The sequence below is a fragment of the Bufo bufo genome, chromosome 5, assembly GCF_905171765.1.
Source record: "Bufo bufo chromosome 5, aBufBuf1.1, whole genome shotgun sequence".
NCBI classification, from domain to species: Eukaryota; Metazoa; Chordata; class Amphibia; order Anura; family Bufonidae; genus Bufo; species Bufo bufo.
This window is the reverse complement of record NC_053393.1, coordinates 386,132,034-386,158,446: the sequence shown is the minus strand read 5'-3', so window position 1 is coordinate 386,158,446 and position 26,413 is coordinate 386,132,034. Positions and strand designations below refer to the sequence as shown.

Sequence of the window (26,413 nt, the reverse complement as noted above, 5' to 3'; positions counted from 1 at the left end):
TGTTTGTGCAGGGAAGGCACGGCTCTCTTGGAGAAGTAGTGGCGGCTGGGAACAACATACTGTGGGACAGCAAGTGACATGAGCTGTTTGAAGCTGTGTGTGTCCACCAGCCTAAATGACAGCATTTCATAGGCCAGTAGTTTAGAAATGCTGGCATTCAGGGCCAGGGATCGAGGGTGGCTAGGTGAGAATTTACGCTTTCTCTCAAATGTTTGTGAGATGGAGAGCTGAACGCTGCTGTGTGACATGGTTGAGATGCTTGGTGACGCAGGTGGTGGTGTTGGTGGTACATCCCATGTTTGCTGGGCGGCAGGTGCCAACGTTCCTCCAGAGGCGGAGGAAGAGGCCGAGGCGGCGGCAGCAGCAGCAGAAGAGGCCGAGGCGGCAGCAGCAGAAGAGGTAGCAGGGGGAGCCTGAGTGACTTCCTTGTTTTTAAGGTGTTTACTCCACTGCAGTTCATGCTTTGCATGCAGGTGCCTGGTCATGCAGGTTGTGCTAAGGTTCAGAACGTTAATGCCTCGCTTCAGGCTCTGATGGCACAGCGTGCAAACCACTCGGGTCTTGTCGTCAGCACATTGTTTGAAGAAGTGCCATGCCAGGGAACTCCTTGAAGCTGCCTTTGGGGTGCTCGGTCCCAGATGGCGGCGGTCAGTAGCAGGCGGAGTCTCTTGGCGGCGGGTGTTCTGTTTTTGCCCACTGCTCCCTCTTTTGCTACGCTGTTGGCTCGGTCTCACCACTGCCTCTTCCTCCGAACTGTGAAAGTCAGTGGCACGACCTTCATTCCATGTGGGGTCTAGGACCTCATCGTCCCCTGCATCGTCTTCCACCCAGTCTTGATCCCTGACCTCCTGTTCAGTCTGCACACTGCAGAAAGACGCAGCAGTTGGCACCTGTGTTTCGTCATCATCAGAGACGTGCTGAGGTGGTATTCCCATGTCCTCATCATCAGGAAAAATAAGTGGTTGTGCGTTAGTGCATTCTATCTCTTCCACCCCTGGGGAAGGGCTAGGTGGATGCCCTTGGGAAACCCTGGCAGCAGAGTCTTCAAACAGCATAAGAGACTGCTGCATAACTTGAGGCTCAGACAGTTTCCCTGATATGCATGGGGGTGATGTGACAGACCGATGGGCTTGGTTTTCATGCGCCATCTGTGCGCTTTCTGCAGAAGACTGGGTGGGAGATAATGTGAACGTGCTGGATCCACTGTCGGCCACCCAATTGACTAATGCCTGTACCTGCTCAGGCCTTACCATCCTTAGAACGGCATTGGGCCCCACCAAATATCGCTGTAAATTCTGCTGGCTACTGGGACCTGAGGTAGTTGGTTCACTAGGACGTGTGGCTGTGGCAGAACGGCCACGTCCTCTCCCAGCACCAGAGGGTCCACTAACACCATCACGACCATGTCCATGTCCGCGTCCGCGTCCCTTATTAGATGTTTTCCTCATTGTTCCCGTTCACCACAATTTTGAGAATGGCAAATTTGGGAATTCTTTTTCAACCCAGAACAAAAAGTCTGCTTTTACGGTCACTACAAATAACTTGACCAGCTAAAACTGTGCAGATTTGGTTGAATAGAGATGTGAGACCTGTTTTTTTTTGCGCTGTGTGACAGTTATAGGTTTAATCACAGAATGACACTTCTATCAGCACGCTAGCGTGTGTCTTAGGTTTTTCTGAATGACACTATCAATACCTTCAATGTAAGATTTTCTTTTTGGGATAGATTTCAAGTAGGCCTCAAATACCACAAACTAGTTATTTTGAGAATGGCAAATTTGGGAATTCTTTTTCAACCCAGAACAAAAAGTCTGCTTTTACGGTCACTACAAATAACTTGACCAGCTAAAACTGTGCAGATTTGGTTGAATAGAGATGTGAGACCTGTTTTTTTTTGCGCTGTGTGACAGTTATAGGTTTAATCACAGAATGACACTTCTATCAGCACGCTAGCTTGTGTCTTAGGTTTTTCTGAATGACACTATCAATACCTTCAATGTAAGATTTTCTTTTTGGGATAGATTTCAAGTAGGCCTCAAATACCACAAACTAGTTATTTTCAGAATGGCAAATTTGGGAATGCTTTTTCAACCCAGAACAAAAAGTCTGCTTTTACGGTCACTACAAATAACTTGACCAGCTAAAACTGTGCAGATTTGGTTGAATAGAAATCTCAGGTCTATTTTTTCGGCGCTGGGTGACAGGCTCAACTTGCCCCTGATGTAATATATGGCCAAAAAATAACCACACTGTTGATGGTTAAATGCACTTGGGTGACACAGGCTCAGCCTGCAGCTGATGTAGTATATAGCACAAAATAACCACACTATCGATGGTTAAATACACTTGGTGATAGCTCGTGCTGGCGCACCACAAGTCACAAAATGGCCGCCGATCACCCCAGAAAAAAAGTGATCTAAAAACGCTCTGGGCAGCCTCAAAAAAGTGAGCAAGTCAATAATAGCACTTCAATGATCCACAGCTGCAGATCGATCACAGAATGAAGTCTTTTGGAGGAGTTAATCTGCCTAATCTCGCCCTAACGTCGCAGCTGCAACCTCTCCCTATACTGATCATAGCAGAGTGACGTGCGGCGCTACGTGACTCCAGCTTAAATAGAGGCTGGGTCACATGGTGCACTGGCCAATCACAGCCATGCCAATAGTAGGCATGGCTGTGATGGCCTCTTGGGCCAAGTAGTATGACGCTTGTTGATTGGCTGCTTTGGAGCCTTTCAAAAAGCGCCGAACACCGAACCCGAACCCAGACTTTTACGAAAATGTTCGGGTTCGGGTCCGTGTCACGGACACCCCAAAATTCGGTACGAACCCGAACTATACAGTTCGGGTTCGCTCATCCCTACTTCTATGCTCTGTTTACCTTATCTCTGCAGCAATTGCAGTGGTGAGCCGGTGTACTTACGAGTATGGCGTCCCTATTCACTTCTGTGGGACGGCTCTGTCTGTTCAAGTGAATACTACAGAGTCATCCCATAGAAGTGAATGGGGATGCCATATGAGCGCGTATGAGCTCTGCATTCTCTTCAAACAGCTGGTCGGCGGGAGTGCTGAGAGTCAGACCCCCACCGATCTGATATTGATGACCTATCCTGAGGATAGGACATCAATAGTAAAAAGCAGACTACCCCTTTAAAGTAGAACAAAGCAGTAAAACAATTTTACAAAAATCGAACAGAAAACAAAATTATCTTAAAGGCATTTAACAAGCTGAAACAAATAAAAAGAGAGCTCATAGTACCAAAAATATATATAAATTTTATTGAAGCATGTTAAAAATGACAGAAAATAATACATAAGATGCCGTAAAGCAAGGTGATGAGAGCGGAGAACAAAAAAGAGCGCCACCCTGGGGAGAAAAACACACGGATATGGAGATGGAGGAATATGGTAATGAAGTGATATATAGCATGGGAACAGAAAGTACTGGGTACAGTGCCCAACCCATGAAATAAGTAAGAGGATGATCAAACCATAAAATGTCACGTGATGGGGGCGTGCCGGCGGGACGCCGGCCGTGGGGCGGCTGGATGCGGATCACCTGGATTTCTGCGCGCCTCTCCAACATGCACACCTGGGGATGAGTAAGTACTCATTCTCATTGGCTAAGAGAGCCTATTTATATCCGATTCACAGTGATGGCGCTGTGGTCTCTTTGCACACGGTCTGTTCAGGTGAGCTCCGGTCTCCTGCTGCCCCCCTCTGGCTGTGTGATCCTTTGGTCCACTTGCACTTTGCTTTTCTTAATGCAACATACTTCCATCTCTCATGTGTTTGCATTTTGCCATTGGGGGTGCATGAGATGACCTTGCTCTACCTGGCATTTTATGGTTTGATCATCTTCTTACTTATTTCATGGGTTGGGCACTGTACCCAGTACTTTCTGTTCCCATGCTATATATCACTTCATTACCATATTCCTCCATCTCCATATCCGTGTGTTTTTCTCCCCAGGGTGGCGCTCTTTTTTGTTCTCCGCTCTCATCACCTTGCTTTACGGCATCTTATGTATTATTTTTATTTATTTTCTGTCATTTTTACCATGCTTTAATAAAATTTATATATATTTTTGGTACTATGAGCTCTCTTTCTATTTGTTTCTGCTGTTTCACTCGGGAGCTTTTACCGAGTTATACTTTAGGTGTATCCCCTGTGGCTATACTGGGTGGGCACTGTTCCTTACCCGTCCTGGGGATTCCCTGGGTCATTTTTGTTTACCCGCATTTAACAAGCTGTCTGATCTGCCAGCATCATGTTATAGAGCAGGAGGAGCTGAGCATATTTATATATGGTTAAATGGAAAAAAATATAAGATTCAGTACTTGTCATTTATGCATTTTAATCTCCGCTTATTTTGGGATTAGGGGGGACATTTATGAAGACCGGCGATTTAGACGCCGGTCTTCGTCCCTCCTGCGCTGTTATGTAGAGGCACTGACCTCTACATAATTTAGGTGGACCTTACACTTGTCTAAATCTACACTAGCTCTCTTGCTGCCTAAAGCAGGCATAGAAAGTGATAAATAAGACAGGCCTGCCATCATGCCCTTTTCCCCACCCACGTCACGCCCCTATTTTTAGACCTGGCATGAGCGTCAGAAAAGGGGAAAAAGTCGCAGATTGCGACACAAAAAAGTTTGTGCTTCAATCTACGACAGATATACGTCAAAAAGTGGTGTATATCTGTTCGTAAATGACCCCCTATGTGTTCAGTAGTCTTATTCTGGTGACTGACAGCTATAGCTATATACAGACATACAGGGAAGTCTGTGAATCATTGATTAGAACTGTCTACTGCTGTGATGTATTGTTCAAGCCGATGTGACCACTGAGGCCTGTGAATAGCCACAGCAGGAGACCAGAAGCAGCCGCGAATGGAGCAGTGGCGGGACAACGGACTGGTGATTTGTTTGTTTTTTTGTACACAAACATAGAAGAGGATTCTTTACGGTAAGAGCAGTGAGACTTTGAAACTCTCTGCCTGAGGAGGTGGTGATGGGGAGTACAATAAAAGAGTTCAAGAGGGGCCTGGATGTATTTCTGGAGTGTAATAATATTACAGGCTATGGCTACTAGAGAGGGGTCGTTGATCCAGGGAGTTATTCTGATTGCCTGATTGGAGTCAGGAAGGAATTTTTTATTCCCCTAAAGTGGGGAAAATTGGCTTCTACCCCACTTTTTTTTTTTTTTTTTGCCTTTCTCTGGATCAACTTGCAGGATGACAGGCCGAACTGGATAGACAAATGTCTTTTTTCGGCCCTATGTACTATGTTACTATGTTACGTTAGGACTTTGGGGATTGTTGGCTCCAAGGCTGGACAACCCCTTTTAAGAAACACATAGAAACATAGAAACATAGAATGTGTCGGCAGATAAGAACCATTTGGCCCATCCAGTCTGCCCAATATACTAAATACTATGGATAGCCCTTGGCCCTATCTTATATGAAGGATGGCCTTATGCCTATCCCATGCATGCTTAAACTCCTCCACTGTATTTGCAGCTACCACTTCTGCAGGAAGGCTATTCCATGCATCCACTACTCTCTCAGTAAAGTAATACTTCCTGATATTACTTTTAAACCTTTGCCCCTCTAATTTAAAACTATGTCCTCTTGTAGCAGTTTTTCTTCTTTTAAATATTCTCTCCTCTTTTACCTTGTTGATTCCCTTTATGTATTTAAAAGTTTCTATCATATCCCCTCTGTCTCGTCTTTCTTCCAAGCTATACATGTTAAGGTCCTTTAATCTTTCCTGGTAAGTTTTATCCTGCAATCCATGTACCAGTTTAGTAGTTCTTCTCTGAACTCTCTCCAAAGTATCAATATCCTTCTGGAGATATGGTCTCCAGTACTGAGCACAATACTCCAAATGAGGTCTCACTAGTGCTCTGTAGAGCGGCATGAGCACCTCCCTCTTTCTACTGGTAATTCCTCTCCCTATACACCCAAGCATTCTGCTAGCATTTCCTGCTGCTCTATGACATTGTCTGCCTACCTTTAAGTCTTCTGAAATAATGACCCCTAAATCCCTTTCCTCAGATACTGAGGTTAGGACTGTATCATTGATTTTATATTCTGCTCTTGGGTTTTTACGTCCCAGGTGCATTATCTTGCACTTATCAACATTAAATTTTAGTTGCCATATTTTTGACCATTCCTCTAGTTTTCCTAAGTCCTTTTCCATTTGGTGTATCCCTTCAGGAACATCAACCCTGTTACAAATCTTTGTGTCATCAGCAAAAAGACACACCTTACCATCGAGGCCTTCTGCAATTTCGCTGATAAAGATATTTAACAATATGGGTCCCAGAACAGATCCCTGAGGTACCCCACTGGTAACAAGACCTTGGTCTGAATATACTCCATTGACTACAACCCTCTGTTGCCTGTCCCTCAGCCACTGCCTAATCCATTCAACAATATGGGAGTCCAAGCCCAAAGACTGCACTTTATTGATAAGCTTTCTATGTGGGACAGTATCAAAAGCCTTACTAAAGTCTAGATAAGCGATGTCTACTGCACCTCCTCCATCTATTATTTTAGTCACCCAATCGAAAAAATCAATAAGATTAGTTTGACATGATCTCCCTGAAGTAAACCCATGCTGTTTTTCATCTTTCAATCCATGGGATTTTAGATGTTCCACAATCCTCTCCTTAAGTATGGTTTCCATTAATTTCCCCACTATTGATGTCAGGCTTACTGGCCTATAGTTGCCCGATTCCTCCCTACTACCTTTCTTGTGAATGGGCACAACATTCGCTAATTTCCAATCTTCTGGGACGACTCCTGTTGCCAGCGATTGGTTAAATAAATCTGTTAATGGTTTTGCTAGTTCAACGCTGAGCTCTTTTAATAGCTTTGGGTGTATCCCATCAGGCCCCTGTGACTTATTTGTATTAATTTTAGACAGCTGACTTAGAACCTCTTCCTCTGTAAAGACACATGCATCAAAAGATTCATTAGTCTTCTTTCCTAACTGAGGTCCTTCTCCTTCATTTTCCTTTGTAAAAACTGAACAGAAATATTCATTGAGGCAGTCAGCTAGTTATTTATCTTCTTCTATATACCTTCCTTCTTTTGTTTTTAATTTGGTAATTCCTTGTTTTAGTTTCCTTTTTTCATTTATGTATCTGAAGAATGCCTTCTCGCCTTTTTTCCCTGACTGAGCTAATTTCTCTTCTGCCTGTGCTTTGGAAGCTCTTATAACTTGTTTGGCCTCTCTCTGCCTAATCTTATAAATTTGTCTGTCATCCTCATTTAGTTTTTTTTTATAATTTCTAAATGCTATCTTTTTGTTTTTAATGATTTTGGCCACTTCTGCTGAGTACCACAGTGGTCTCTTCCTTTTTTTGCTTTTACTGACAAGCCTAATGCAATTTTCTGTTGCCTTCAATAGTGCCACTTTTAAGTAGTCCCATTTCTCCTGGACTCCAATGAAACTGTTCCAGTCTGATAGGGACTTGTATACCACTAATCTAATTTTAGAAAAGTCTGTTTTTCTAAAATCTAAAACTTTTGTTTTTGTGTGGTGTGACTCAGTCACTGTACTTATAGTAAACCACACTGACTGGTGATCACTAGATCCCAAGCTTTCCCCTACAGTAATATCAGATACCAAATTCCCATACTAAATCTAAAATGGCCTCCTTCCGGGTTGGCTCCTCCACTACTTGCTGTAGAGATAATCCCAGTAGGGAATTTAGAATATCTGTACTCCTGGCAGAACTAGCTATTTTGGTTTTCCAGTTTACATCTGGAAGATTGAAGTCTCCCATAATGATAACTTCCCCCTTCAATGTCATTTTAGCTATTTCCTCAACTAGTAGATCATCTAATTCTTTCACTTGGCTAGGTGGTCTATATATCACACCTACACGAGTTACCTTATGATTATCAAGCTGCACGGTAACCCAAACTGACTCTAAATTGTTCTCGCTAACTTGTATCAAATTAGATTTGATGTTATCTTTCACATACAGGGCCACCCCTCCCCCCTTCTTGCCTTCTCTGTCTTTCCTGTATAGAGAGAACCCTGGTATTGATATATCCCAGTCATTACTCCCCTTGAACCACGTCTCAGTAACAGCCACTACATCTATATTCTCAGATGCCATTATAGCCTCAAGTTCATTGATCTTATTCCCTAGACTGCGAGCATTTGTAGACAAGACTCTGAGCTTGTCATTCCTTAACCTTTGTGCTACTGGCCTCTTCTGGCATTGTTCCGGGGGGCAGTTGGACTGCTGGATTATCACTCTTTTGCCCCCCTTTCCTAGTTTAAATGCTTCTTAGCAAATACCTGGAACTGTTCACCGAGGACATTCGTTCCTTTGAGAGAAAGATGCAAACCATCTTTCTTGTACAGTTCTTTTCCATTCCAACAAGAGCTAACATGAGACACAAAGCCAAACCCTTGGTTCAGACACCATTCACCAAGCCATACATTGAATTCCTTAATGCGCATCTTCCTGTCATGCTGAAGGTTATGCACAGGCAAAACTGCAGAGAATGAAACAGTTGATGCAACCTCCCGTATATCCTTTTCAAGTGTGTGAAAAGCTTCTTTCACCTTTGAAACCTCATTGCAAGCCAGATCGTTTGTCCCAAGATGGAGAATAACATCCACTTCCCTTTCCTGCTTTGCTTGCCTAACAATATTAAGGATCCGTCGTCTATCCCTGCTAGCGGTAGCACCAGGGAGACATCTCACAACACCATTCTCCTCAAACTTCACACCTCTTATGATGGAATCGCCCACCAACAGCTGCTTACTATCAATCCTCACCTTCTCCTTTTTGTCTTTGGCTGCAGTCTTACATACTTTAGGCATGGGAGATGATTGTTTCTCACCCACTGTGCTTGAGCCATCCTCCATGTTGCTCTTGCACTCTGAAAGTGCTGCAAATGAATTATGGAGAGCCACAGACTGTGGGACATGCCTTCTATCCACAACTCTCAGTCTACCAGAACCTACAGTAACCCATCTTCCAATTCTAGGGGGCCTCTGTGGCAGTGGCATTGCAATGTTCTCAGCCTGAGTTTGTTTAGTGGTTAATTTAAAAATCTCATATTTCAAAAAGTTAATTTCCTGCTGCATTATGGAGAGCTGTCTACAGATCAGACAGTATCCAAACCTCTGAAGAGTGGAACCTGAAATAAAAGCACAACAATTCCTGCACAGAACCAGGTCTGCCATTGTAAAGAGGGGAAAGATTTTAAACAAACAAATCTTACTTGTTTAGATTGTATCCACCTCCAGATTACCTCCTGAGTATCTCAATGCTCTTGTAAATCAGCTCTTGGTAAGCAGTCTTGGAAAAGCAGCAAGCTATAATTAGCAAGCTAATACTGTGTGGGTATATATACACACCCTCCCACAAAGGCTCCTCCCCCAACAGCAAATTAACACCTTACTTGCCTATGCTCATTTGCAATCAGACAATAGAGATCCTGTGTCTAGCAAATTCCTTACCTCTCTTGAAGCACAGTGTCTGAGTATTGACCAGAAACACCACTGAAGTTCTGCTACAGTGGAAAAACTCTGGGTTAGACTAAGTTGGTCTCCTGAATATCTCAATGCTCTTGTAAATCAGCTCTTGGTAAGCAGTCTTGGAAAAGCAGCAAGCACAATCTTTTAAGAAACACAAATACCAGTCAGAACTGAATTCTGAAATAAAATCAGATTATACCCCTATATTTTCTGATACTAGACACCTGGCACATTGTGAATATGCTACACAGCAATTTATAGGCATTGGCACCTTTGTGCAGTTTTAGATCAGAGGATAACATTTTGTATAGAATACCTAAATATTCATATTTGTGGTTAAAAGTCTGATCAGAACTGTCTGCAATCTAGATGCCACTAAACATTTGGGTCATGGAGTTGACATTCAGTCAGGTCCATAAATATTGGGACATCGACACAATTCTAACATTTTTGGCTCTATACACCACCACAATGGATTTAAAATGAAACGAACAAGATGTGCTTTAACTGACGACTGTCAGCTTTAATTTGAGGGTATTTACATCCAAATCAGGTAAACGGTGTAGGAATTACAACAGTTTGCATATGTGCCTCCCACTTGTTAAGGGGCCAAAAGTAATGGGACATAATAATCATAAATCAAACCTTCACTTTTTAATACTTGGTTGCAAATCCTTTGCACTCAATTACAGCCTGAAGTCTGGAACGCATAGACATCACCAGACATTGGGTTTCATCCCTGGTGATGCTCTACCAGGCCTCTACTGCAACTGTCTTCAGTTCCTGCTTGTTCTTGGGACATTTTCCCTTCAGTTTTGTCTTCAGCAAGTGAAATGCATGCTCAATCGGATTCAGGTCAGGTGATTGACTTGGCCATTGAATAACATTCCACTTCTTTCCCTTAAAAAACTCTTTGGTTGCTTTTGCAGTATGCTATGGGTCATTGTCCATCTGCACTGTGAAGCGCCGTCCAATGAGTTCTGAAGCATTTGGCTGAATATGAGCAGATATTATTGCCCGAAACACTTCAGAATTCATCCTGCTGCTTTTGTCAGCAGTCACATCATCAATAAATACAAGAGAACCAGTTCCATTGGCAGCCATACATGCCCACGCCATGAGACTACCACCACTATGCTTCACTAATGAGGTGGTATGCTTAGGATCATGAGCAGTTCCTTTCCTTCTCCATACTCTTCTCTTCCCATCACTCTGGTACAAGTTGATCTTGGTCTCATCAGTCCATAGGATGTTGTCCCAGAACTGCGAAGGCTTTTTTAGATGTTGTTTGACAAACTCTAATCTGGCCTTCCTGTTTTTGAGGCTCAACAATGGTTTACATCTTGTGGTGAACCCTCTGTATTCACGCTGGTGAAGTCTTCTCTTGATTGTTGACTTTGACACACATACACCTACCTCCTGAAGAGTGTTCTTGATCTGGCCAACTGTTGTAAAGGGTGTTTTCTTCACCAGGGAAAGAATTATTCGGTCATCCACCACAGTTGTTTTCCGTGGTCTTTCGGGTCTTTTGGTGTTGCTGAGCTCACCGGTGCGTTCCTTCTTTTTAAGAATGTGCAACACAGTTGTTTTGGCCACGCCTAATGTTTTTGCTATCTCTCTCTGATGGGTTTGTTTTGTTTTTTCAGCCTAATGATGGCTTGCTTCACTGATAGTGACAGCTCTTTGGATCTTATCCTGAGAGTTGACAGCAACAGATTCCAAATGCAAATAGCACACTTGAAATGAACTCTGGACCTTTTATCTGCTCATTGTAATTGGGATAATGAGGGAATAGCACACACGTGGCCATGGAACAGCTGAGAAGCCAATTGTCCCATTTACTTTTGGTCCCTTAACAAGTGGGAGGCACATATGCAAACTGTTGTAATTCCTACATCGTTCACCTGATTTGGATGTAAATACCCTCAAATTAAAGCTGACAGTCGTCAGTTAAAGCACATCTTGTTCGTTTAATTTCAAATCCATTGTGGTGGTGTACTCTCCTACCCAGTTCAGCAGGTGCTATGTCACTGCATCGCTCCAGTTGCTGATGAGGGCAGGATGTACTCCGTCCATTCATTGGGGGAATGGGCCTAGGTCATTTATTACTTTTTTTTTATTATTAATATTACAGGGACAGCAATACTGTAAGGGGTCACTAAGAGGGGCATTCTACTGTATGGGGCACTAAGAGGGCATAACTACTGTCAAGGCGTCACTAAGGGGGCATAGCTACTGTGTGGTGGTACTAGGTAGCATAACTACTAGGTAGAGGCACTAAGGGGAATTCTACTTTATGGGGGCATAACTAATGTGTGGGGGCACTAAGGGGGCATTATATTGTGTGGGGGGACTAAGGGGTCAAAACTACTGTGAAGGGCACATGATTACAGCGTTGGGGCACAAAAGGAAATAATTTGTGGGGGGGGGAACTTTTAGGGATTAGGTGTGTATAGACAGGCATTGGGCCTAATTAAAGGCATGGCTTAGTGTAAACAAATTGCTGTCCCTCCTTGGGATTTGAAACTTTGGAAGGTATGCATATCCTCTCTTACTGGTAAAGGGCTGTGTGGCAAAACTACTACATGTAAGAGCATCCTTACAGACACAGAGCCAGGAAGGAACCTTTTTCATTAAGTTGTCTGACTAGAAATGAATGATGCGCACCGAATATTTTATGAAATATTGAAAAAATGTAGGTGCTAATGACAATAGTTTATTAGAATGGTTAAAACACACAGGTGAAATCGTGCAAAGCATTCAGCTTTCTTCCTCAGACACAACATATGCAAGATGTGGCTGAGGAGGAAATCCCCCCCCCCTATCCCCAGAGGTGCGTATGCTGAAGGGACAACCTGGCTGGAGGTAGTGGGCATTGATCAGCTAACTGACGTCCAGGGAGGGTAAATATGATACCCTCCTCTCCACCTCCCTTCCTTCATTAGTGCTCCTTTTGGGACATTGCCCCTACTGCCCAGCATCCCTCCTCTGGTGACCACAGATAGTACTCGGATAGTGGGACCTTGTGCCCCATTTCCAATGCCATTCTCCTCCACTGTCAGTGGCAGGCACAATTGCTAGAGTTCTTTAGTGTTTGTCCACCATGCTCCTGCTGCCAGGAGGCATGGTAGAACGGCATAATCAGTTTTTTCTTTTGTTTTTTTTTTGTTTTCTTTACCATCTCTCGCTGGCAGGACACCAGCACTAACTATTTAGCAGCATTCTGGCTTCCTAATTTAGCCCCTAACTTCTCAGGCTGTGGTTTGTGCTTGCATATGTCCAATCAAATCAGAGTGCACTCTGACAGTGATACTTCCCCTCCATCAGCACATGCAGTGACCTCTGAGTGCACCATTTTTCCAACCAATGTGCTGGCTATACCCATCCAGCACCCACCAGGTCCCATTCCAGACTGGGCACACTACTCATCGCAGGTGTTTTTGGAAATCTCCAAGGCAACCAAATTCATCATGGACATATTTGGTTGCATGCTATTTCAGCCTCCACCAGAACCCTCAGGCTTAGGCCTCATGCACACGTCTGTTGTTTGGGTCCGCATCCGAGCCGCCGTTTTGGCGGCTCGGATGCGGACCCATTCATTTCAATGGGGTCGCAAAAGATGCGGACAGCACTCCATGTGCTGTCTGCATCCGTGGCTCCGTTCCGCGGCCCCGCTAAAAAAATATAACATGTCCTATTCTTGTCCGCGCTTTGCGGACATTTATATTGCCGGCGCCTGTTTCGTTCCGCAAATTGCAGAAGGCAACACAGACGCCTTCCGTTTTTTTGCAGACTGCAAAAAACGGCACGGTCGTGTGCATTAGGCCTTAGGCCTCATGCACACGACAGTTGTTTTTCTCGGCCTCCGTTCCGTTTTTTTTTGCGGATAGGATGGGGACCCATTCATTTCAATGGGTCAGCAAAAAAATGCGTTTGTGTTCCGTGTCCTTTGTCCGTGTTTCCCTTCAGCAAAAAAAATAGTGCATATCCTACTTTTCTTACATTTGCGGAAAAGGATAGGCACTTATTACAAGGGATCTGTGGGAAAAAAACGGATCCTCCAAAAAAAACGGATGCCGCATCCGTTTTTTTGGGAGGACGCGCAATTTGCGGACGCAAAAAACAACTGTCGTGTGCATAAGGCCTTAGACTAATTTTTCTCTATGCCACCGAATATTTTTTTCTGCTTGACGCCACTTCACATTCCCTTCAACACCCTGTCCCATTTTGCCTTGATTCTGAAGAGACAAAAGTCCAACTTTTTCCTTTCTCAACATCTTCTGGGCATGTGTTTCACACTGTTCAGGCCATGATTTTCCTCCCACCAGAAAAGCTACAGTCTGGGTTTCCAGACTCCCTAGAAGTCCACCTCAATGCATCAGCATCCTGGAACTGGTCTTCCATGGAAGCAATCTCGTATGCTCAGATTAACACCCTCTTAGTGCACCATTATTTCCCATTGGGACAAGTCTACAACCTCGCTGGATGTCAATATCCTGATCCATCAGCCCCTTACTCCATGGCTGACCTGGACTCACCTGACTTATCATCTAATGGGGTACCTTACCTCGTTCTGGTCCAGATGGACAATGCTATAGTGCTTATCTCAAACACCAAAGGGGGGTATGCAATCCCACAGCCATACTGAAAACTATTCAATCCAAAAAACAAACCTATGTTTGAAGTTACAGGTCACACCACATCGTATGAGCAGGGCAGCACCAAAAAGAAAAAAGCTGCTGGACAGCATCAATAAACTGTTTTACATCCAAATCAGGTAAACGGTGTAGGAATTACAACAGTTTGCATATGTGCCTCCCACTTGTTAAGGGGCCAAAAGTAATGGGACATAATAATCATAAATCAAACCTTCACTTTTTAATACTTGGTTGCAAATCCTTTGCACTCAATTACAGCCTGAAGTCTGGAACGCATAGACATCACCAGACGCTCGGTTTCATCCCTGGTGATGCTCTGCCAGGCCTCTACTGCAACTGTCTTCAGTTCCTGCTTGTTCTTGGGGCATTTTCCCTTCAGTTTTGTCTTCAGCAAGTGAAATGCATGCTCAATCAGATTCAAGTCAGGTGATTGACTTGGTCATTGCATAACATTCCACTTCTTTCCCTCTTTCAACTCTTTGGTTGCTTTTGCAGTATGCTTTGGGTCATTGTCCATCTGCACTGTAAAGCACCGTACAATGAGTTCTGAAGCATTTGGCTGAATATGAGCAGATAATATTGCCCGGAATACTTCAGAATTTATCCTGCTGCTTTTGTCAGCAGTCACATCATTAATAAATATAAGAGAACCAGTTCCATTGGCAGCCATACATGCCCACGCCATGACACTACCACCACCATGCTTCACTAATGAGGTGATATGCTTAGAATCATGAGTAGTTCCTTTCCTTCTCTATACTCTTCTCTTTCCATCACTCTGGTACAAGTTGATCTTGGTCTCATCAGTCCATAGGATGTTGTTCCAGAACTGTGAAGGCTTTTTTAGATGTTGTTTGGCAAACTCTAATCTGGCCTTCCTGTTTTTGAGGCTCAACAATGGTTTACATCTTGTGGTGAACCCTCTATATTCACTCTGGTGAAGTCTTCTCTTGATTGTTGACCTTGACACACATACACATACCTCCTGGAGAGGGTTCTTGATCTGGCCAACTGTTGTGAAGGGTGTTTTCTTCACCAGAGAACGTATTCTTCGGTCATCCACCACAGTTGTTTTCCGTGATCTTCTGGGTCTTTTGGTGTTGCTGAGCTCACTGGTGCGTTCCTTCTTTTTAAGAATGTTCCAAACAGTTGTTTTGGCCACGCCTAATGTTTTTGCTATCTCTCTGATGGGTTTGTTTTGTTTTTTCAGCCTAATGATGGCTTGCTTCACTGATGGTGACAGTTCTTTGGATCTCATCTTGAGAGTTGACAGCAACAGATTCCAAATGCAAATAGCACACTTGAAATGAACTCTGGACCTTTTATCTGCTCATTGTAATTGGGATAATGAGGAAATAATACACATCTGGCCATGGAGCAGCTGAGAAGCCAATTGTCCCATTACTTTTGGTCCCTTAACAAGTGGGAGGCACATATGCAAACTGTTGTAATTCCTACACCGTTCACCTGATTTGGATGTAAATACCCTCAAATTAAAGCTGACAGTCTGCAGTTAAAGCACATCTTGTTCGTTTCATTTCAAATCCATTGTGGTGGTGTATAGAGCCATAAATTTTATATTTGTGTCCATGTCCCAATATTAATGGACCTGACTGTATATAGATCCAGCATAACAGCATCTGAAGCAGAGATAGCCACATACTTAGAAGGCATATCCCTCCCCAAACTTACTATACCACAAAGTGCCCAATTAGATCAACCAATTTGTCTGGAGGAAATAATACAAGCCATATCAGACATTAATAACGGGAAATCTCCTGGCCCAGTTGGGCTCCCCAAAGAAGTATATGCCAAATATGCGGAGGTGCTAGCCCCCCAATTGTTATCCACCTTTCACTCGGCCTTGGAAATGGGGTGCTTGCCCGACTAATTTATGGAAGCCACTAGGGCTGCAGCAAGCGATTATTTTAGCAAGCGAGTATTCTACCGATTATTTGTGCTATTAATCGACTACTCTAATAAGAAAAAATGAATTCATAAACTGTCTTCCTTTATAAAAACTCATCAGACCCCCTGCCATCAGTCCCCAACACCCCCCCCCCCCCCCCCGTGCGATCAGCCCAAGTGCATCAGTTCCCCCCAGTGCCATCAGCTCCATTCCCCCCAGTGCCATCAGCTCCACTATCCCCCAGTGCCATCAGCTTCCCCCCCCATGCCTTCAGCTCTGTTCCCCCAGTGCCTTCAGCTCCACTCCCCCATTGCCATCAGCCCCTCCATGCCATCCATTTCCATGTCCCCTACTCTTCCAGTGCCTCCATGCCATCCATTGCCATGTGATGTCCCCCACTGCCATCAGATCAGCCCCTCCATGCCATGTCCCGCACTCCCCCAGTGCCATCAGATCAGCCCCTCCATGCCATGTCCCCCAGTGCCATCTGCACCTCCATGCCATCCATTGCCATCCATGCCATCCACCATGTCCCCCACTCACCCAGTGCCATCAGATCAGCCCCTCCATGCCATGTCCCCCACTCCCAAGTGCCATCTGCCCCCATGCCATCCATTGCCATGTACTCCTCCCCAGTGCCTCCATGCAATCCATTGCCATGTCCCCCTCCCCCAGTGCCTCCATTGCCATCTGTCCCCCTCCCCCAGTGCCTCCATGCCATCCACCATGTCCCCCACTCACCTAGTGCCATCAAATAAGCCCCTCCATGCCATGTCCCCCAGCGCCATCAGCCCTTCTATGCCATTTCCATCCATGCCCCCCAACCCCCTTCCCCCAGGCAGATTTGGGCCCCTGCTAACTTATACTTACCTTTCCTGGCAGTGCGCTGACATGGAGGCCGCAGGAGACGGACCGCATCTTCTTCCCACTTCCCAGCATGCACTTGGCGGGACCTGACGTCAGCGCCAGCGCGCTGACGATGTGTGCACGTAAGGCCCTGGCAGCGCGGTGCGAACGGGAGGCCACGGAGCGGTGAGTGAGAGGCTTCTCTTCACTCACGCTCCGTGGTCACGTGATTTAAACAGGGAAACTGCATTGAGGATTTTTTTGCATCGATTACATTGTTGAATCGTTGCAGCCCTAGAAGCCCTAGTACCCAAACCCGAACTTCTTCACAGAAGTTCGGGCTCGGGTTCGGTGTTGTGTAGATGTTATTATTTTCCCTTATAACATGGTTATAAGGGAAAATAATAGCATTCTGAATACAGAATGCTTAGTAGGTGATCAATTGAGGGTTAAAAAAAATAATAATAATTAACTCACCTTCTCCTCTTGTTCGCGTAGTTCCCGATCTCTTCTTTACTTCTTTAAGGGGCCTTATACTTTTACTTAAACCTGATAAAGAACCCCTAGAATGCAGTTCCTATAGGCCCATAGCATTGCTAAATGTGGACTACAGTCGTGGTCAAAAGTTTTGAGAAATACATAAATATTGGAAATTGGAAAAGTTGCTGCTTAAGTTTTTATAATAGCAATTTGCATATACTCCAGAATGTTATGAAGAGTGATCAGATGAATTGCATAGTCCTTCTTTGCCATGAAAATTAACTTAATCCCCAAAAAAACTTTCCACTGCATTTCATTGCTGTCATTAAAGGACCTGCTGAGATCATTTCAGTAATCGTCTTGTTAACTCAGGTGAGAATGTTGACAAGCACAAGGCTGGAGACCATTATGTCAGGCTGATTGGGTTAAAATGGCAGACTTGACATGTTAAAAGGAGGGTGATGCTTTAAATCATTGTTCTTCTATTGTTAACCATGGTGACCTGCAAAGAACCGCGTGCAGCCATCATTGCGTTGCATAAAAATGGCTTCACAGGCAAGGATATAGTGTGGTTACTAAGATTGCACCTCAATCAACAATTTATAGGATCATCAAGAACTTAAAGGAAAGAGGTTCAATTCTTGTTAAGAAAGCTTCAGGGCGTCCAAGAGAGTCCAGCAAGCGCCAGGATCGTCTCCTAAAGAGGATTCAGCTGCGGGATCGTAGTGCCACCAGTGCAGAGCTTGCTCAGGACTGGCAGCAGGCAGGTGTGAGCGCATCTGCACGCACAGTGAGGCGAAGACTTTTGGAAGATGGCCTGGTGTCAAGAAGGGCAGCAAAGAAGCCACTTCTCTCCAAAAAAAACATCAGGGAGAGATTGATCTTCTGCAGAAAGTATGGCGAATGGACTGCTGAGGACTGGGGCAAAGTCATATTCTCTGATGAAGTCTCTTTCCGATTGTTTGGGGCATCTGGAAAAAGGCTTGTCCGGAGAAGAAAAAGTGAGCGCTACCATCAGTCCTGTGTCATGCCAACAGTAAAGCATCCTGAGACCATTCATGTGTGGGGTTGCTTCTCATCCAAGGGAGTGGGCTCACTCACAATTTTGCCCAAAAACACAGCCATGAATAAAGAATGGTACCAAAACACCCTCCAACAGCAACTTTTTCCAACAATCCAACAACAGTTTGGTGAAGAACAATGCATTTTCCAGCACAATGGAGCACCGTGCCATAAGGCAAAAATGATAACTAAGTGGCTCGGGGACCAAAACGTTGACATTTTGGGTCCATGGCCTGGAAACTCCCCAGATCTTAATCCCATTGAGAACTTGTGGTCAATCCTCAAGAGGCAGGTGGACAAACAAAAACCCACTAATTCTGACAAACTCCAAGAAGTGATTATGAAAGAATGGGTTGCTATCTGTCAGGAATTGGCCCAGAAGTTGATGAGAGCATGCCCAGTCGAATTGCAGAGGTCCTGAAAAAGAAGGGCCAACACTGCAAATACTGACTCTTTGCATAAATGTCATGTAATTGTCGATAAAAGCCTTTGAAACGTATGAAGTGCGTGTAATTATATTTCACTACATCACAGAAACAACTGAAACAAAGATCTAAAAGCAGTTTAGCAGCAAACTTTGTGAAAACTAATATTTTTGTCATTCTCAAAACTTTTGGCCACGACTGTACATAATCCTAACCAGAATTTTGGCCACTCGCCACAATCAGGTAATTTAGTCACTGGTTTACCAAGACCAGACAGGTTTTATGCCAGGGAAGTCCACTACTGAGAACATCACACGGGTTCAGGTGGTTACTCAGGTGGGCTATTCCCTTAATGTGGATTGGGCCCTTGCCTCATTAGACGCCACCAAGGCATTTGATTCTATAGAATGGGCTTATTTGCTTGGCTGCCTGCAGGGTTTTGGCTGCGGTCCACAGTTCCTCAGATGGATTACTATCCTGTATAGCAGCCCAGTAAGCAGGCTACTGATAAATGGGCAATTATCAGAAAGCTTCCCCCTTCACAGAAGAACAAGACAGGGCTGCCCCTTGTCACCATTCTTGTTTGCCTTGGCGGTTGAGACACTGGCAATTAAAGTGAGGAGTAGCAACAACATAACTGGAGTGACCATGGAAAAGAGAGAGTTCCGTATAGGACTATATGCAGATTATATGATCCTATACCTGTCCTCACCTGATACATCCCTTCGCAATGCAGTGCCTTTGATCGATGAATTTGGGGAGTTCTCGGGCCTAAGAATTAACTGGGAGAAATTAGTTTACATGCCCCCGGACAGGCAGACTGGACAGGTCCTTCCCATGTGGAACAGCTAAAGGGGGTAGACATATTCAAGTACCTAGGGGTAAATATCACTAAACGACATTCCCAGGCCCTGTCACTCAATATTTACTCTTTAACAGATCATATACGGAGCAAGCTTCAAAGGAAGGACAGGACGTAATGGAGACTACATACAAGTGCTGCTCATTATCAAATCCCCACCTCCTCTTTGTACTTCATGTCTCCTCATGAACTCCATTCCTACCGAGATTCAGCTGAAGAACTGTATTCAGGATGATAATCCCTGACAAGCAGAGCAGAGAGAAGGATGAGGCAGCTCTTTAGCTCAGTGCTTTGTAGTAACTTGTCCTCCTGTGTGATTAGGACAGGTTCTGTGTGTACTAATAGGATAGCGGCCATTTTATTTCTCCTAATGATTGATCCCCAGACAAAACGAGCCATTCTAACTAATGAAAGATATTTGGGAACATATTTATAATAAAGTAATATTTAAGTATTTTCATTTACCTAATTCCTGGAGAACCCCTTTAAGTCCCCGGTAGGGTTCCTGAAGTTTTTGTTCATGCACATTGCAGAGTTATCACAGTCTGTCCATATAACTGTGTAACGAACTCCCAGCAGACGCTTAATGTATTCAATTCATATGCTCCTTTATTTCCACATGTATACATCCATAGAGAGGATGCGTTTCGGCCCGTCCAGCCTTCAGTTGATGAAGGCTGGACAGGCCGAAATGCGTCCTCTCTATGGATATATCACTGTGGAAGTAAATGAGCATATGAATTGAATACATTAAGCGTCTGCTGGGAGTTCGTTACACTGTGTTTGCTGGAGCTTCCTCCTTCCCGTGCCGGCGCATTTTGAATCGGGTGCTGACCACATCTCTCCATATGTCCATATAACTGAACCTGGTTTGATTTCAGCATTCCCTGGAGGACAGATCACTGACACAAACAAAACGAAAGATTGACACCGAAGTAGCAGGATTGAAGACTATGTTAGAATCCCATAAACTTGACAGCATTAAATACCTTGCAGGTAAGTTTCTTTTCTGCCTAAATTTGCTTTCCTTCTCAAACAAAAGGTACACATTATAAAGGTGTAACTCTGCCTGTACAGTTATAAAACATCCCAGCATCCTAATGGATGGAGAATTGGGAGCCCATAGAAGACATAATAATTCTGTAACCACAAGTAGTTATTAACTGTCCTGTGTCTGCCGTAACAGATCCTTCCCATTAAAGAACAGCACAGTGCTACATAAAACGGGGCAATAAGTCTATTTTGCCAATTTCATATAGTAAGGCAATAAGGTGCTTGCTGTTGGTGTTCCAGTTATTCCTAAAAGTGTTTGATGGGATCAAGGTTAGAACTTTGTGGAGCCCAGTCCACAAAGATCTCTGCAAAGGTAAACAGTATAGTACAGCATTATGGATGGAATATTGTGTATGTGTGAGTAGCACTTCTTGGCTGAAATGCTGCTTCATCTTTATTTCAGATTAACCACCTCACGACTGCCCATAGACTATAAATGTCCTCTGGGTGGTTGTTTAACTCTGAATGGACGTTTTAGAACGTCCATTCAGAGATGGCAGCTGCACGCTAATCGTCCAGCTGCCGAGCAGGGGGCCCGCTGTCAGTGACAGCAGGGCATCCCAGAGAGAAGGCAGGGACAACGACCGCTGTGTATACAGACCAGGAAGCACTATGCGCTTCCTGTCCCGGCCTGGTGGTCATGTGACCGTTGGGGCTAGGAGAGTGCAGGAGCTGTCGGGTTTTCCACAGACCTCGATCAGCCCTGCACTGAAGCTGTACAGCACAGTATAGTGCTGTACAGCCTCTCTGGGGAGTGTATTTCCCCTGTAACTGGGGCTACTATGTCAGCCCTAGTTACAGGAGAAATCAATAGTGAAAAAAAAAAGAAATGTGAAGTTAAATGTCCCACAGAGGTCTTGTAGGACCTTATGAGGGACACAAAGTGTAAAATAAAAAAATTAAAAATTGTGTTTTTTAAAAAAAAAAAAAAGGTTTCACATGTAAAAAAAAAATATAAAAAAATTAAGTAAGAAAAAAAAAATAGACATATTTGGTATTGCCACGTCTGGCTCTATAAATATATCACATGATCCACCCTATCCGATAAACACCATAAAAAAAAAACTGTTTCAAAACAAGCCATTTTTGGCAACTTACATCACAAAAAGTGGAACACCAAGTGATCAAAAAAGCGTATGTCCCACAAAATTGTACCAATAAAACGGTCACCTCATCCCGCAGAAAATGAGCCCCTACATAAGAAAATTGCTCAAAAAATAAAAAAAGCTATAGCTCTCAGAACACGGATATATTAAAACATCATTTTTTTGTGTTAAAAATCCTATTATTGTGTTAAAGTGAAAAAAAAACAAAAACTTATACATATTAGGTATCGCCGCATCTGTAACAACCAGCTCTATAAAAATATCACATGACCTAAACAGGTGAACACCGTAAAAAAAAAAAAAACTGTGCCAAAAAATGCTATTTTTTGTCACCTTACATAACAAAAATTGCAACACCAAGCAATCAAAAAGGCATAAGCCCCCAAAATAGTACCAATCAAATCATCACCTCATCCTGCAAAAAATGAGACCCCACCTAAGACAATCAGTCAAAAAAAAAAAAAAAACTATGACTCTCAGACAACGGAGACACTAAAATATGATTTATTTTTTTTTGCTTCAAAACTGCTATTATTGTGATAAAATAAAAAAATAAAAAAAGTTGATATATAAAAATGCTCTATAAAAATATCATATGACCTAACCCCTCAGGTGAACATCGTAAAAAAAAAAAAAAAAAAATGTGCCAAAAATGCCATTTTATGTCATCTATAGGGATGAGCGAACCCGAACTGTATAGTATTTTGGGGTGTCCGTGACACGGACCCGAACCCGAACATTTTCGTAAAAGTTCGGGTTCGGTGTTCGGCGCTTTCTTGGCGCTTTTTGAAAGGCTGCAAAGCAGCCAATCAACAAGCGTCATACTACTTGCCCCAAGAGGCCATCACAGCCTTGCCTACTATTGGCATGGCTGTGATTGGCCAGTGCAGCATGTGACCCAGCCTCTATATAAGCTTGGGTCACGTTGCGCTGCACGTCACTCTGCTGATTCAAGCATAGGGAGAGGTTGCAGCTGCGACGTTAGGGCGAGATTAGGCAGATTAACTCCCCCAAAAGACTTCATTCTGTGATCGATCTGCAGCTGTGGATCATTGAAGTGCTAATATTGACTTGCTCACTTTTTTGAGGCTGCCCAGAGCGTTTTTAGATCACTTTTTTTCTGGGGTGATCGGCGGCCATTTTGTGACTTGTGGTGCGCCAGCACAAGCTATCACCAAGTGTATTTAACCATCAATAGTGTGGTTATTTTGTGCTATATCCTACATCAGCTGCAGGCTGAGCCTGTGTCACCGAAGTGCATTTAACCATCAACAGTTTGGTTATTTTTTGGCCATATACTACATCTGGTGCAGGCTGAGCCTGTGTCACCCAAGTGCATTTAACCATCAACAGTGTGGTTATTTTTTGGCCATATACTACATCAGGGGCAAGTTGAGCCTGTCACCCAGCGCCTAAAAAATAGACCTGACATTTCTATTCAACCAAATCTGTACTGTTTTAGCTGGTCAAGTTATTTGTAGTGACCGTAAAAGCACACTTTTTGTTCTGGGTTGAAAAACTATTCCCAAATTTGCCATTCTCAAAATAACTAGTTTCTGCTATATGAGGCCAACTTGAAATCTATCCCAAAAAGAATATCTTACATTGAAGGTGCTGATAGTGTCATTCAGAAAAACCTAAGACACACGCTACCGTGCAGATAGAAGTCTAATTCTGTGATTAAACCTATACCTGTCACACAGCGCAAAAAAAAACAGGCCTCACATTTCTATTCAACCAAATCTGTACTGTTTTAGCTGGTCAAGTTATTTGTAGTGACCGTAAAAGCACATTTTTTGTTCTGGGTTGAAAAACTATTCCCAAATTTGCCATTCTCAAAATAACTAGTTTCTGCTATATGAGGCCTACTTAAAATCTATCCCAAAAAGGATATCTTACATTGAAGGTGCTGATAGTGTCATTCAGAAAAACCTAAGACACACGCTACCGTGCAGATAGAAGTCTGATTCTGTGATTAAACCTATACCTGTCACACAGCGCAAAAAAAAACAGGCCTCACATTTCTATTCAACCAAATCTGTACTGTTTTAGCTGGTCAAGTTATTAGTAGTGACCGTAAAAGCACACTTTTTGTTCTGGGTTGAAAAACTATTCCCAAATTTGCCATTCTCAAAATTGTGGTGAACGGGAACAATGAGGAAAACATCTAATAAGGGACGCGGACGTGGACATGGTCGTGGTGGTGTTAGTGGACCCTCTGGTGCTGGGAGAGGACGTGGCCGTTCTGCCACAGCCACACGTCCTAGTGAACCAACTACCTCAGGTCCCAGTAGCCAGCAGAATTTAAAGCGATATTTTGTGGGGCCCAATGCCGTTCTAAGGATGGTAAGGCCTGAGCAGGTACAGGCATTAGTCAATTAGGTGGCCGACAGTGGATCCAGCACGTTCACATTATCTCCCACCCAGTCTTCTGCAGAAAGCGCACAGATGGCGCATGAAAACCAAGCCCATCAGTCTGTCACATCACCCCCATGCATATCAGGGAAACTGTCTGAGCCTCAAGTTATGCAGCAGTCTCTTATGCTGTTTGAAGACTCTGCTGCCAGGGTTTCCCAAGGGCATCCACCTAGCCCTTCCCAGGGGTGGAAGAGATAGAATGCACTAACGCACAACCACTTATGTTTCCTGATGATGAGGACATGGGAATACCACCTCAGCACGTCTCTGATGATGACGAAACACAGGTGCCAACTGCTGCGTCTTTCTGCAGTGTGCAGACTGAACAGGAGGTCAGGGATCAAGACTGGGTGGAAGACGATGCAGGGGACGATGAGGTCCTAGAAGTTCGGAGGAAGAGGCAGTGGTGAGACCGAGCCAACAGCGTAGCAAAAGAGGGAGCAGTGGGCAAAATCAGAACACCCGCTGCCAAGAGACTCCGCCTGCTACTGACCGCCGCCATCTGGGACCGAGCACCCCAAAGGCAGCTTCAAGGAGTTCCCTGGCATGGCACTTCTTCAAACAATGTGCTGACGACAAGACCCGAGTGGTTTGCACGCTGTGCCATCAGAGCCTGAAGCGAGGCATTAACGTTCTGAACCTTAGCACAACCTGCATGACCAGGCACCTGCATGCAAAGCAGTGGAGTAAACACCTTAAAAACAAGGAAGTCACTCAGGCTCCCCCTGCTACCTCTTCTGCTGCTGCCGCCTTGGCCTCTTCTGCTGCTGCCGCCGACTCGGCCTCTTCTGCTGCTGCTGCCGCCGCCTCGGCCTCTGCCTCTGGAGGAACGTTGGCACCTGCCGCCCAGCAAACATGGGATGTACCACCAACACCACCACCTGCGTCACCAAGCATCTCAACCATGTCACACGGCAGCGTTCAGCTCTCCATCTCACAAACATTTGAGAGAAAGCGTAAATTCCCACCTAGCCACCCTCGATCCCTGGCCCTGAATGCCAGCATTTCTAAACTACTGGCCTATGAAATGCTGTCATTTAGGCTGGTGGACACACACAGCTTCAAACAGCTCATGTCACTTGCTGTCCCACAGTATGTTGTTCCCAGCCGCCACTACTTCTCCAAGAGAGCCGTGCCTTCCCTGCACAAACAAGTGTCCGATAAAATCAAGTGTGCACTGCGCAACGCCATCTGTGGCAAGGTCCACCTAACCACAGATACGTGGACCAGTAAGCACGGCCAGGGACGCTATATCTCCCTAACTGCACACTGGGTAAATGTAGTGGCGGCTGGGCCCCAGGCGGAGAGCTGTTTGGCGCACGTCCTTCCGCCGCCAAGGATCGCAGGGCAACATTCTTTGCCTCCTGTCTCCTCCTCCTCCTACTCAGCTTCCTCCTCCTCTTCTTCCACCTGCTCATCCAGTCAGCCACACACCTTCACCACCAACTTCAGCACAGCCCGGGGTAAACGTCAGCAGGCCATTCTGAAACTCATATGTTTGGGGGACAGGCCCCACACCGCACAAGAGTTGTGGCGGAGTATATAACAACAGACCGACGAGTGGTTGCTGCCGGTGAGCCTCAAGCCCGGCCTGGTGGTGTGCGATAATGAGCGAAATCTCGTTGCAGCTCTGGGACCAGCCGGTTTGACGCACATCCCTTGCCTGGCGCATGTGCTGAATTTGGTGGTGCAGAAGTTCATTCGCAACTACCCCGACATGTCAGAGCTGCTGCATAAAGTGCGGGCCGTCTGTTCACGCTTCCGGCGTTCACACCCTGCCGCTGCTCGCCTGTCTGCGCTACAGCGTAACTTCGGCCTTCCCGCTCACCCCCTCATATGCGACGTACCCACCAGGTGGAACTCCACCTTGCATATGCTGGACAGACTGTGCGAGCAGCAGCAGGCCATAGTGGAGTTTCAGCTGCAGCACGCACGGGTCAGTCGTACTGCGGATCAGACACACTTCACCATCAATGACTGGGCCTCCATGCGAGACCTGTGTGCCCTGTTGCGTTGTTTCGAGTACTCCACCAACATGGCCAGTGGCGATGACGCCGTTATCAGCGTTACAATACCACTTATA

The 26,413-nt window shown here is 44.7% G+C and overlaps 1 protein-coding gene across 1 annotated transcript in view; it reads left to right on the top strand.

Moving 5' to 3' along the window:
• MCUR1 (mitochondrial calcium uniporter regulator 1) overlaps window positions 1–26,413 on the top strand; it is a 92,627-nt gene that overhangs the window by 51,850 nt on the left and 14,364 nt on the right. Inside the window, exon 8 of the mRNA XM_040433310.1 lies at window positions 20,635–20,749. Within this exon, the coding sequence (XP_040289244.1) occupies window positions 20,635–20,749 (115 nt within the window). The remainder of the gene's footprint in view (window positions 1–20,634; window positions 20,750–26,413) is intronic.